Here is a 15219-nt window from a genome sequence, read left to right on the forward strand (position 1 = left end):
TGATAAGCGTAAGCTAATCCAAAAACCCAATATTTGCATAAGAGCATACAATTTGATAAATAAGAGTTATAATTGTATATTTTTAATTATTATTATTATTTTTACATGAAGTCTTGTTATAATTTTTTTATATATTTTTTTGGTACATGTATTCTTAATAATTTTTATAGTAATATATAAATCCCCTTGTGGTCACGAAGGTTTAAATGCAATGAATTCGAGCTATCTGTAAAACAGATGATCATTTTAAAATTAGTCGGAAGGAAAATCCTGATTCCTTTGATGCATACATTCAATTTCATGATAAAGTTTTTAAATCATTTAATTATTGTTTTCACAGGTATATAATTAATTGATATATTTATCCACACATTAAAAAGTTGGCTTACAAAATACTCATTGCTTTATGTCTTGTTAATTATTGGCATTTTCTGATTTCTTTTTATTATACCCTCTTTAAACACAGAAATTAATAGTTGTTTATGATCGACTTGTTTTGAAAATTAGACACGAATTCGAAATCGTAAACTACAATTATATATATATATATAGAGAGAGAGAGAGACAAAGAGATAAAGGTTCAAACGAGAACTCTTATGATTTACGAGAACGCGAGAACAACTTATTAATCTAATATTATGATAACAATGAAAAATAAAAAAAATTAAATTTAAAATAATGCAAAAAAAATTGAGCAGAGAAGGGTAATCTTGGAATTCAAAGCGATGGAATTTAAAAAAACAAGATCATAAACTCTGATCATATGGCAACTGATAATATCATGGGTTGGTTATCGGTTATCTAGTAGACAATTAAGGAAGAATGTGTGATAATCTTGGAAGACGACATCGAACAAGATTTAAGGAGAAGATGAGACATGGTTCATTACTAATATCAATTGATTCGACTAGGGATAGTGTATGCACTATGATCAATTTGATTTGGGTGTGATAATCATGTGATAATGCAACAATGAATCAACTAGGAACTGATTTTCACACAAATACGAATCAGATTTGGGTTCGACTACATTAGGATGTGATAATCGTGTGATAATCACACCTAATCGAATCAATCAGAGTGCGGTGGAACTAAAATTTGTATATCCGTTTAGCGATTATCACATGTAATAAAAATCTCACATCATTATTGTCATGACGATCGCAACCGATTTAGAAAAAAACTATAGAATATTATTGTTATCACACTATTATTGAACCTTCATCAGCATCATCATCAAAACTCTCTTCAGATAATTTCAAATTGAGATGTTTATCACATGTGATAAACATCAAAATTTGAAATTACTAAACTACTGGGTTTGACAACATCAAGATTCTCAAGCTATATATTACTAATCCACATTACTACTACATTAAACTCAAATCAACATGTATCAGTAACTATAATCTAATAAAAAATTTAGCAGCCACAATTCCATTACATTTTATCACATGTGATAAAAAGCTCATATCTTTATAGGGATGACCACAATCCATTCAGAGAAAAACTATATAATTTTATTATTACCACATTATTATTGTACTTTCATCATCATTATCAGAACTGTCTTCAAATAAATTGTCTTAAAAAAACAATATTTAGAAAAGCCCCCGAAATCGTCGTTCAAATAACTCGATCTTGTACACGCTTCCTTACCTACAACATTCGAATCCGCCATTCTACGTCGAAATTTTTTGGATATTGTGAACCTGCAGATACAATGGGAAGAAAAGGATAGAAGAAAGTGAAACACATTCAGTTGAATGTGATCAATCCCAAGCAAAATGGATGAGATAATTATAATTAATTAAAATAAAATAATAAATTATAAAAAAATACATAATTACATTACTGTTCTTATTGCTTATTTGTATTTAATATAATATAATCAATATTGATTAAAAAGTTTGAGGTTAGTTAGTTGTTCTCACATTCTCGTAAATCACAGGGGTTCTCGTTTGAAACTATACCTATATATGTATGTATGTATATATATATAATATGTATGTATGTATGTATGTATTATGTATATGTATGTATATAGAGAGATGGGTTTAGGGGAAAACCTCAAAAAAGAAAAACTGAGAAACACCCTGGTAACCATTCATTTGAACGATATGCACATGTGTATACCGGTTAAATGAAACGGTTTCTTGATTTTTATGGACGTGTTTATTTTATGCACATGTGCATACCAGACAAATTATTTAAAATTATTTGTATGCACGTACCGTCTAGATGAACGGTTACCAGAGTGTTTCTCAGTTTTTTATATTTTTATAGTTTTCCTCCTAACCTGACCCTATACATATTTAGTCTTTGATCATTTAAAAATCCTATATATTATGAGAACTATTATTATAAGATATTATTTAACATGATTTTTTTTCCATCTAAAACTATAATTTAATATTTGATTAACATATATTTGTGATATATATATATATATATATATATATATTCGGTTAACAATATGAAACGTTTTAGTCGAACTTTTTGTTTCACAAACATATAAAAAAAATATTCACATTGGGAACCAGATATATTTTAATCAATAAACTAAATACAAAGTATAGATGAAAAATATCATGTGAAATACCGGTTCTCAGAATTATCACAATTTTATGGGTCCTCACAAGAAAACTCCCCTACATACGAAATACGGACTAATATAAATTTTTTTATCAACTTTATACTTGATCGAACTTAATTTTTATGCAAACTTTTTTTTTGTTATGTCTTAAGATGGTATAGTCATGTTTTATTTATATTGTATATCTTACATTGAAAAGCATGATGCTTTCATTCAATTGTGACAGGATTGAATTTTTTGGCACATTAGATATTTATATCTACGGTTAGCAATAACTTTGGAAATTTAAATGTATATACGTGTCCATTGTCCCAGCATGTGTTATGAAACACACATCACTCCCTCTCTTTACTGGTCGCTAGTTTGTGTCCCTCGATTTTACTAGCTATCATATGTAGTGCTACATATAATTAGTTGATGTGCATGCAAACTAACCCAACTTACCTGTACACCCTAAAAAATAGTAAAAATACAATTTGTTAGATCCAAGATATTATAACAGATCAAAAATCAAACTTGACATTCATACTTGTATAAAATTTAAACCAGATGGATTATATCAAAAATAATATATATATATATATATATATATATATACACAAATTTTGGTGTCAAAATAGGTTCATCAAACTCAATCAATCGACTTTATTCAAAAAAAAATTGTGCATCTCTAAATCAATTATTTATTAAAAAAATAATAGGTGATACGGTGACGTTTATTGTCGGTTATAATGACATATTTCACATGCTCACATGGGACCCTATTTATTTGTATATTTTCTATTGACATTAATTTTGCATGCAACCAAAATAAAATGGACAACTCTTTTTGGTTACTTATAATAATCTATTAAATTAAATAATCCTCCATTAATAATTTTTATTCTTACATTTGTAATTGTTATATTTGATTTTAATACTCTTTCTCTCTCTATATATTCGTATATATAAACATATGTAAAAGCTTAAATATTCATAACAGTTTCTAGTTAGTGATTATTTTCAACATAACGGTTTATCTAATCACTTACCCGATAAATTTAATGGTAAAATTCAATGATATCACTTACTTATCGGGTACGATTTTAGTCCATAAAATGACATCGTATATAACAGTTTGTCTGGTAAACATCAACCGTGGTAAGAGTCGTGACACTCACTTACCGGATAAAACTCTCGGTCCTTGTCTTCGTTCTTACCGATAAGAATCTTGGTCCTTGCCATATTCATCCGGTAGGGTAATGTGATATGTTGAGCATTTACCCGGGTAAGCATTTGGTAAACAGCCCCTAAGAAAAAAATTGGAAGAAAACTATATAAATGGTTGAGTTCCTGTGAGAATGAAAGTTGTAGTGAGAAGGGTAAGAAGAAATCTTCACCCTTGGATCAATCCTGATTGTAGATCAACACTAATGAGATACACCGAGATACCATAAATCAATTCCCTATCAAGCGCAATTAATAGGATGTTGGTGAGATTAAAAGTGATCAGGGGTTCAGATCCCTTCTTAAGCTTCTCATTTTAACTCTTATTCTCACACGATCCTTCCTTATATATAAATTAGCACATATATAGGTGGATGTTCAAACGAGAACCCCTGTGATTTACGAGAATACGAGAACAACCTACTAACGTCAAACTTTTTATAATCAATAACTTAAATTATATTAAATATAAATTAGTCAATAAGCAGTAATGTAATTAGGTATTTTCTATAATTTTTATCTTATTGTAATTATTTAGAATTAAACCATCCTTTTTGCTTGGGATTGATCATATTCAACTGAACGTGTATCACTTTCTTCTATTTTTTTTCTTCCTATCATGTCTTGCTCGACTCGAAGTGTTAATTGTGATAGCAATATGATTATTAATCAACTTTTGCATATCGTTTCAAAGTGTTATCTGTGATAATCATGCAACTTTTTTTAATCGATTCGTCAACTATGATAACAATCCCTCAACACCCAATCACTACTGTATTATGATTATCCCTTCCTTGTGATAAATGTGTGATAAGGTAACGATTTATCGATTTTTTCTTACGATAATCACAATGTAATAAATTTGTGATAACAATGTTATTATTAATCAACTTCTGCATATCGATTCAAAGTGTTAACTATAATAATCATGTGATACTTAACCAACTTTTCTTAATCGATTCGTCCAAATGTGATAATAATCCCTCAACACCCAATCGCTATTGTATTATGATTATCCCTTCTCTGTGATAAATGTGTCATAGGGTAACGATTTATCGATTTTTCCTTACGATAATCACACCGTGATAAATATGTGATAGCCAAATAGGATAACAATTTCTTGATTTTACCCTAAGCATGTGATACTCATGACTGTGATAATGTTGTGATAAAGAAGGGAAATGAGCATATTTTACTGATTCAGAGTCTAATTTCTCGATTTCTCCTTACAATTATTACACTATGATAAATCTGTGATGCCCAAACATAATAACAACTTCTTGATTTTGCCCTAATGGTGTGGTACATACACTGTGATAATTGTGTGGTATAGAAGGAGTCATTGATATATGTTGTGTATGTGATAAAGATGTGATAAGTAACACATACCTCTTATAAATCGCCCTCCTCTTCTTCGTCTACGCCTCCAAAGTCGACTGATTTCTTTCTCCCCGAAACCATCGACCCTATTATGTAATGTAATTTGATCATGTTATTTTATTTTATATCCTTATTTCCAGTTTTACCCCTCACATCTTTCTTGTTTTTGAAAAAAAATTAAAATTCATTTAAAATTTAAAAATCTCTCAAATACTATTAAAATGTGATTTAACATATAATACTTGGCTTACAAGTGTTCTCAAGTTTTTGTAAATCATAAGGGTTCTCGTTTGAACCTTTCCATATATATATATATATATATATATAGGGGCTCATTCAAAGGAGAACTGATTAGTTTGTGGTAACTGTGAGAACCAATCTCAACCACAAATTAACGAATAAATTAGGAAATTAATAAATATGGTAGTTTGAGTTAAAATTATAATTAGAGGCATTTTATGTATTTTTAAAAAACTCCTCTCTCCTCTCTCCGACCTCCAATCTCCGGCTTCCGGTGAACAAAAATCCGGCAGGTACCAAGTAATCACAAAGATACACAATGTGATACCCATTGTGATATACTGTGATACCATTGGGGTACCACTGTGTACCACAGAAAAKGAGTGGSACATCTTCGGAGTTACATCTCCGACGAGATCTGGTTTACATCTCCGGCGACACCTGTGCTAATCTACCATCATCATCATGACGACTGATGATCGGAGATCTTTTGTGGATTTGCCGGCGTTCGAAAAAGATGCGAAGGCGCTTGAGTTCATCGAGAAGATGACGAGCAGCGCTGACACCGTTCAGGCGAATGTTTTGGCGGCGATAATAAGCCGGAACGATAAAACTGAGTATCTCAAGCTTTACAATCTCGACGGAGCCACCGATCGAGAAACTTTCAAGTCGAAGATTCCAATGGTCACTTACAAGGATCTTCAACCTCTTATTCAACGCATCGTCAATGATGATCGTTATCCCATTTATATAAAAACTCTGGTACCTGGTTTGATTGATTTTCCATGTGATGATGAATGATGGTGTGGTGGTTGTTGTGCGTGAGAAGGGGGAAAGAAAGGAAGAGAAGCATGCTTATGCTGGAGGACGGCTGTTTCATAATGAAGGAGAAGAGTAGGGTTTTAWAATTATAAACATTACCAATTTACCCTTTATGTTATTTTAGGATATAATATTAATTATTTAAATGAGTGGCTCACATTGGTTCTCACAGTTACCACAAACTAATCAGTTCTCTTTTGATTATGCCCATATATATATATATGTATATATATATATATATATATACACACATAATCATTTGTTAATCAATTAATTAATATTAGTTTTACAAATTCATCTAAGTTGTTCATTATTTTTTAAAGGTTATGGTCAAATAGGTTATAAAATAACGAGAAAGAAAATAAATTTAAATGGAGGACGAATTTTGAAACAATTTTTTTTTTGGAAGATAATCATGTTTTATATGGTGTTTGTTAAAAATTTATAGTGTTGTTTAATCTAAGAACTTTGATTGTTTTGATTTTTTTATTACCGAAATTCACAAGTGAAACCAGAAAGTTCATAAGTGAAATAATGATTTTTGTTTAAAGTTTATAATGTTGCTTCGTGTATGAACATTGGTTGTTCAAAAAATTTATCAAAGTTCATAGGTGAAGCCAGAAAGTGAATCAAATAATTAAGGAAGCTTAAACAAAGTAAATGAGATAATTAAAAGATATGATATCAATACATGAAAAGACGAATATAACCCGGGTTAGCAAAGTTTGTATTAACAAAATGTCTTTCTCTATATGTATACGTGTATCGAGAGACAGAGAGAGAGAGAGAGAGAGAGAGATGGTAAAACGAAAATATGTACGAAAACAATCAAATCACATGTCATTTTGGAGCACGGTCAACATAACTTGTACGGGCAACTAAGTTATGGGGCAAGCTCGTGCATAATCACATGTTGTTTTGCATATGAGTTTAATGTAAAATCATATGTAATTTAATTATTATTATATTCTTTTATTTTGATATTTTCTTGTTTAATTTGATTTGATGATGATTATAAAATTGAACCACTTAGTTAAAATATTAGTAAAAAATGGTTTAAGTTGAATTAATAATTTATGAATAAACCCCAAGTTTTGTTTGCTTGTAGCCTTGGCTGACAAAAGCTCATTGAAGAATTATTGGGCCAGCAACTTTTATTTTTATAATAATATTTAATTCATTTCGTATATTTTTTATATGAATATAATATTGAAATGGGTGTGCATCTTATATGTAAAATATTTGTGAAGATAACATAGTAATCCCTCAAACATTTTTTCATTCAACAACTTCAAAATATTTTTAAAACAAATTCAAAAAGTTAATTCATTTCGTATATTTTTTATATGAATATAATATTGAAATGGGTGTGCATCTTATATGTGAGACCAAAGGTTTTTCGTGAGACCTGTAAGATTAATTCTCAACTTTTGGATTAAATCTACAATCTGAACATTCGTAATCACAAAATTGTCATTAGACTTCTCAATAATCACAAAATTACCACATTGTAATTTTAAACCGTTAGATCATTAGCTTATAAAGTTGATCAATGAACATAAATTGGTCTTACGGGTCTCACGAAAAACCATTGGTCTCACATGAACCCAACCCTGTATATATGTATGTGTGTGTGTGTGTGTGTGTATATATATATATATAAATATAAGAGTTTGTTTCAAATACAACTCATCGCATTTGTACAACCAATACAACCCAATGTATTGAGATATTTATGGAAATAATGAGAGTTCATTTATTATGATTTAAATATTTATAGAAGATGAATATGGTTCATTAATTATGATCGATACTTTATATTAGGAAACAATAAAAACTTTTATGAAATCACATATTAATCAAATGAAATAAACGGTTGAGATTGAGTTGTATTAGTAATGTTAAGAATTGTATAATAATCAACCCCTCTCTCTCTCTATATATATATGTGTGATATTAATTCTTTTAGCATGTTTTTTTGAAAGATGTCACCCCTAAAAACACGTAAAAAGTTAAAAGAAAAAGTCCAAGTGAAGGACTAATCATGTCATGAGGTTCACGGATTAAGTGAATAATTTATACGAAAGTTGTAAGACTTAGAGGTTGTTAAGTTTATTTTTTATTAACATCTGTATCGATAAAGTTTCTGTATGATAATAGATTTGTTGTGTATCCGTACAATATAGCTGGAGCCGTGAATTGATATAAGTTACTTTTACATATTAATACAATTTGAATAAATAAGAGTTATGGTTCCAATTACAGTTTATCGATGAAAAAAATTGTATAACAATTTAAAATCCAACATAATTCAACGACTCCACAAATGTGTTTGATTTACACCAAGAGCAAAAAATCAAGAAATCAAGAGTGAGACTGAGAGTTTTAGAGCAATTGAATGAGAGAACTTTTTAATAACTCATAGTGAATATCAATTTGAATCTCACATTGGGGGATGGGGAAAACATAGAGGTATGAGAGAGTGAAGACATGAGTGAAAGTTGTCAAAAGTATCTTGGAAACATAAAAAGAAAAGGTAATAATGTGCATTGATAACTTGTACTATATGTTATTTTTAATGCATAAAGAGTAGTATTTAATGCATTATGAGTTGTTTTTAAGACTTTGTGCATAAATGTATAGTACTTTGTGCATTAATTTTTTTAAGACTTTTGATAAATCTGGTTTATAAGGTAGTATAGATAAGTTATTATTTGGTTGTTATGCTGATTAAATAATCTGAATGTTTAAAATGACCAAAATACCCCGTCTATATTTTAAACGGTTTGAATACAATTAAAAATTTCTAACAATTGATCTTGAATATTACATTTTCTATAGACTACCAACAAGGAAAAACCGAAAAACGTGTATGAACACGTTTACATGTATGATGAACAAACACATAGCAGTATGTGAACCAACAAGGAAAACCAATAAACTGAAACCATAGAGAGAAATCAACAGGGAGAAATCGGAACCATTGACGAGAAACGAAAACTAGTAAATTGAAACCATGGAGAGAAGCAGAAATGGATTTACCAGTAAATCGATATACACAGGTTTGAAGTAGAAATCGATTTGACCTTCGAAGCAGAAATCGAAAAGCAGAAATCTCTTTACCGGTAAATTTATATACACAAGTTTGAAGCAAAAACCGATTTGAGGTTTAAAACAGAAATGGATTTACCAGTAAATCGATATACCCGTGATCGTGGAGATGCAAAGGCTTGAAGCATAAATCGATTTGAGAGAGCATGAGGGTTAAAGAATTAGTTGCCATCTTAAAATCATAGTATTAATTAAATAAATACAAGGTGAAAAACAACATACATAATACAACAATTATACACTGTTAATAGCAATTATCTACTGTTCAATAAATATGGAACACATCCTTTTTAATTCTTACTGCTCAAATAAAAAAATTCCCAATTGAGTCTTCCGTACTAACAACTCCCTCATCCATGAGTATTAAAAGCCTCCCATACTAAATTCTGGGGAGGACCCGGGTTCGCAACATCTCGTGCCTGTAGCGCTGCGGTTCTAAGCGTTTTCAGTGTCGTTACATTAGCATCGTAGAACGACAAACTCGTATACGGCAGATTGTGTTTCTTGCAAAGGTCCCTCACAATAGGCGAGATCGACCTCAAATGACACCGAGGCAATCTCGGGAATAAATGGTGCTCGAGTTGAAACTGTAAGCCACCGAAGAACCAATCCATCCAAGAAGAGCACGAAATGTCGATCGTCCCACTTGTTTGTTTCTCGAACCAATCGTTCCCCTTTGGTGCACCTATGTAAACGTTTGCGGCAAAGTGGTTCAGCGTGAACTGAACGTGTTGGATGCCCGTAACACAAAAGCTGACCAACACAAAGGCCACCCTTTCCGGCCAATTGGGTAAGCACGAAACAAGAAGAGGAAACCAGGTCCAGAAAACAAGGGTTCCAAGAATGTTTAGACCTCTGTCGGGCACCTTTCTCTTTGAAATCAGCAACAGCAATGTCTGTAAGTACAGGTTGACCCTTGCGACACACATGATGGGATAATATGAATAATGTTGGTAGCTTACAAAGAATCTAGCCAACGGATCGAATGTCAATTGCCTGCCATAGAAAACGGACGTTAACGAGTTGAAGAGTTTAGAAGAGACTGCTAGCATTGGCAAGTGTTGAAGGTCGGGATCGTAATCGAGGCTATTGCAAGCGATATGATGCGCGTTATGTGTCCACTTCCACCACGCGATGCTTATACCTGTTATACAGTTCCCGATAAAGATTCCAGCGAATTTGTTCCACCCACGAGTAGCCATCATTTGGTAGTGCCCGGCATCATGACCCAAGTAAGCGATTTGCATCCATGCTAATCCCAACAATGCTCCAGCAAACATATGAACCCAGAAACTGGTGGAATATAGAACTCCGTATACACACCCGGAAAGGAGTAAAGACACGAAACATAGTGAGTATATTACACCATGCCCTTTCTTATCAAACATCCCGGCCTTTGAAAACTCGGAAGCAAGCTTCCGGTAGTCTCTAGAAACATCCGAAACTTGATAATCCTTTAAATGATACCCTGTGTAGAGTTTGTCAAGATGCTTCCATGCGGTACCAGGATGAAACGCGATGAATGCATCGGTCACATCCTGGCCCGCAAGATTCAAGAGTGGAATATCTCCACCAGGGTGTTCTTTAGCCCACTCTGTAACATTGTAAACTTTACCCTGAATGGAGATCCATAGATCACCAGGCTTGTTATGCTTTCCTAACTCTTCTGATGTTATGTACTTCTTTCCATCAGCCATTGAATTCAAGACTGAAAAAAAAAGGAAAATTGACATTTAATTTCTATGGATGAAGGAAAATATGAGAGCGATTTAACATAAGTTACAGTTTATTTCGATTCTTATTGAATATGTAGTTGGTTTGGTATAAACATGTCTTGAAATGAAGAGAATGCTACGTAATGAATAAACTTTGTTTGTTAGAGATGTTGCTAATTATACTTTTACACAACAAGGGTTTCCCGCACGAGGGAAATGCATAAAATCTACCATGTAAGCACTTATCAGGTGTCATTTACGAATCCAGTAAAGTCGACAATCTTACCCGGTAAATGATGGAGAAGACTCTGCACTTACCGGGTAAGAGACATTACCAATAATCTATTTTGATTGACGAGAATGTTATCTGATAAAGTAATTATAAGTAGGGACTCCTATTTTAAGTATTTAATATAAGTGTTTGATAATTTTGAATCACATCAATATTCATCATTTGTAAAGGTATGAATGATGCAAAACAAGTCTATAAAAGAGGCATGTCCAAGGGACCCACCCATTGGACTTATCAAAAGGCTAAACAAAAATTAGTCTCTATTTGGTTAAAATAATGGACAAGGGTCAAGGGTTATACTTGTATTTAAAAAGATGATCTAGACAAGCAATAAAGGAGCCATGTGCATATCCTATAAGAAATGCTAAATAAAGTCATCATTGGATATTTTGCAGGCCTGGCAGTTGTGGACCGGACAAAATCAATTAGTATAAAAATAGGAATACAAGAAATAGCATAACTTCAAAGAAAAGACATTTTCAGACGAAGTTTTCTAGGGGTAGGGTAGGCATGATCGTTTCCTTAATTAATTGATTCCTTGATGGTCTTAACAGTGTGCAATTACCAATTTTCCAAATGTAGAAAAACGAAAAAGAGCAAGAACAAAATAGTGGAAGACCCAGTTTAGATAAGATACAAAAACACTACCTTGAGTGGAGTATCTTAGGTGTTTTTAACACGAAAAGATTTTGTTGACCATTTTAAACGTTGTAAAATCGCCATTTTAGCAATGTCATTGTATTGATTATGAAAAGCTATTAGTATAAAGTGAATCTCCTCTGTTCCTGTATTATTAGTGCTGTAGACATGATGAAATTAGGGTTATTCCTGGATTCTGTATGTGTTTGTCCGGGAACGGATCGGGATATATGTGTTGTTTAGATAACTCTGAATCTAAGAACCACAATATATATCATCAAAGCAATCCATGTGCATAATTTTTCCAGAAGGACTCAAAACCACATGAGAAAGGTTTTGATACATAACTATTGGGTTATCATGAACGAATCCTTTACTCGGTAAAATTCAAATGATCACTATCCTTTCCTTTCCCTAAAAGAACAAGTAAAGGTAAAAGTTTAAACATAAAGTAGAGAAGAAAACTAATCTTCAGCCATAAATTAAGGAAAACGCTTTTTCTTGCTGGATCCATGTTGATGATGAAAGTAACATTTGAGGAACACAAAAAATAAATAGTCCAGCCGGATCTCAGATCCGAATCCGAACCAGACAGCAATCCAGGAATAACAAAATCATCTCCTAATTTCATCCCGTCTACAGCAGTAATAATATAGAAACAGAGATTATTCTAATAGGTTTTCATGTTCAATACAACGACATTGCTAATGGCGATTGTGCAACCTATTTTATTTGTTGAATTCAATAATATTTGCTAAAATGATGATCATAGAACGATTAAAACCATTTAAGATGCCAATTTAACAAACAGATCCACTCTTCTTCACAAAATCGAAGGAAACAGATAAAAAACAGGTGAAAAGAAAAACTAACCTTCAATGACAGGAAAGGAAGGCGAAACCATAGTCAAATCTTCACAAACCATCCGAAATCTGGACCAATTTCCTCACAACCGATGATTTGCAGAGAAAGAGGGATAGAAATTGAAGGGAATGTGTGGGGTTTTTGAAACCTAACGGTACAATGGCAATATACTATATAGGACGAAGGAAGGAGAAGAAATCAACGGTCGACATTGAAGGGTCCGCGGAAAGTGATGAGGGCGAGCGCGTTGTGTCATGTAGGAGATAACTCCTCCTCTGCTGCCATCACCTGTTCCTTACAGCCTTCCCACGCACCAACGCACGTAAACAGCACATTGGTTCCTTAACCAACTCAAAATTAAATCTTAAATTTTCAGGAATTGACTCAATTGACCCTATTCTACGATCATATTAACCTATTCACCATTTTACTTTGGAATTTACCTAAAAATCATTAATTCTCAATACTAAGGTCAAACAATTATTATGGACTAACTAAGTTAGGTCCGCAATTATTACGGATCCAGGCTAAAACCCATTTTCTTATGAAGATGGACATCTACGTGTTTGGGCATTACAGATTCAAGAAAAATGGGTTTTAGATTGCATCCGTAATAATTACATACTTGGGCTAGAAACTCTAAAATTTTGTTGTTTAATGGGTCCGTGATAATTGCAGACATGATATTGCGGATCTAGTGACTTTTCGATAAAGTCTCGAGAGAAATGATTAGAAGGTTAATTTGGTTGTAAATAAATATTATATTTTTAAAGAAAATTTAAATTTATTTTTTAATCACGTTTAAAATTAAATTTTTAAATTTAATTTATAATCACGTTTAAAATTAAATTTCTATTTTTTGTAAGAGTTTATATAAATACATTATGCATTTACGGTGAATCCTATTTTTATATTTTTTCAAAAAAATCTTTACTTAAATGTGGATCTTTACATAAATTTGTATAAAAAATTTCTTTTTATTTTTATTTAATCTGAAAAATGAATTTACGATAAATCATTTACATAAACTCTAGGTAAAATGAAAGTTCAAGGTGAATTTGGTTTTAAGACAATAAGTTAAGTTTTTTTTTTCAATATATAATATTTATATATGTCAAATATTCAATTAAATTATTTCATTTCGAACAGAAAATTTTAATACGACGATTTGTATCAACTCAAGTATCACAAATTTATACCACAAGTTTATTGTCAAGAAAAATTGGTTGGCTTGAATATACTCAAGAGTATATCATGACTTGTTTTCATAATCTTTGTTTTACTAAGATGTTGTTTACCAAACACTTGCCTGAGTAAGCGTTTACCAAGTCACATCTTTTAACAGATGAATATGATAAGGATCAAAAATCTTACCCGGTAAGAGCGAGACAAGGAACAAGAGTAAATTATTGTATAATGTGTCGTTTTAATGGACTAAAATCTTACCCGGTAAGCAAGTAATAGTGTTGAACTTTACCGGTAAGCATTTATCTAATAGATTTTTGGTAAACAGCCCCTAAAAATCTAAAAAGTACAGGGAAAAAAGGCATGTTCATGTGGAAGCATATTATGGCCCATGGTATTGTTTCATAGTTTCTTCGTAATAGAAACAAAATTTATTTCTTAAAAATATTCGTTGTGTGCTTTATATTTTTCTTAAAAATAAATGTGTGGTACAAGTTTGTGATGGCTGAGCTGATCCAAGTCATCGTATTAAAGTTTTTTTGTTCGAAAAGGAGGGGGTTTGGATCTCACTTTTACCAAATTTCTTATACAATTCCTAATTTTAGGTTTCTATAGCTTTTGTTTTTGTACGAGAGTGGTTAAAACCATGACCTTTTATTATGCATGGATCGATCACTCATTAAAAGTTTTCTAGGTCCATCTCTAACTTATTCTTATCGGTTGATATCTGATATAGTATCAAATTTATGTATTTATCATAAATACTGATATATCATACTGGTAAAGATATATTAGAGGGATGTAGTGGAAAATTTCATCTATCATAAGTTTGAACTTTGAATCCAAACACTGTCAGAATCTTTGATCTTTATAATCATGGAGAAAAAACTAAGTTACCCAAAAAAGATATATATGATATTATCAAATTTCATTCTAATGTTTCTATATATTTAATTTTATAAAAGAAAAATCAAATGTTTATCTATACTATATTATAAAGCATTTGACAAAAACTCTTAAAAACCATTTTTTATGCGTAAAATGCTGTTTATGAATGCATATTACTTAAAACTCAAGATTGCAAGTAGATTATGCGTAAATACAACTTATTAAAGCTTCATATCTGAATTCGTGTAACTAACTGCAGATAAACATAATCAAATACATGA

The 15219-nt window shown here is 31.5% G+C and overlaps 1 protein-coding gene across 1 annotated transcript; it reads right to left on the reverse strand.

Moving 5' to 3' along the window:
• Positions 1 to 9512: 9512 nt before the first annotated feature.
• LOC112522922 (delta(8)-fatty-acid desaturase) lies at positions 9513 to 13157 on the reverse strand. Its single transcript, XM_025132264.1, has 2 exons — positions 12875 to 13157; positions 9513 to 11063 (listed from the first exon to the last, which is right to left on the reverse strand). Exons 1-2 carry the CDS (start codon positions 12924 to 12926, stop codon positions 9706 to 9708), a joined length of 1410 nt encoding a protein of 469 aa, XP_024988032.1. The 5' UTR covers positions 12927 to 13157; the 3' UTR covers positions 9513 to 9705.
• Between the last annotated feature and the right edge of the window lie 2062 nt (positions 13158 to 15219).

This window comes from Cynara cardunculus, assembly GCF_001531365.2.
Source record: "Cynara cardunculus var. scolymus isolate 2C chromosome LG 12, CcrdV1, whole genome shotgun sequence".
Classification (NCBI taxonomy): Eukaryota; Viridiplantae; Streptophyta; class Magnoliopsida; order Asterales; family Asteraceae; genus Cynara; species Cynara cardunculus.

What these genes read in the sequence shown, in the direction of transcription:
- LOC112522922 (XM_025132264.1), bottom strand. Translation starts at nt 12,926, where the DNA reads ATGGTTTGTGAAGATTTGACTATGGTTTCGCCTTCCTTTCCTGTCATT. An exon ending in TTCCTTTCCTGTCATTGAAG is followed by an intron (nt 11,064 to 12,874) that starts GTTAGTTTTTCT and finishes TTTTTTTTTCAG; the next exon opens with TCTTGAATTCAATGGCTGAT.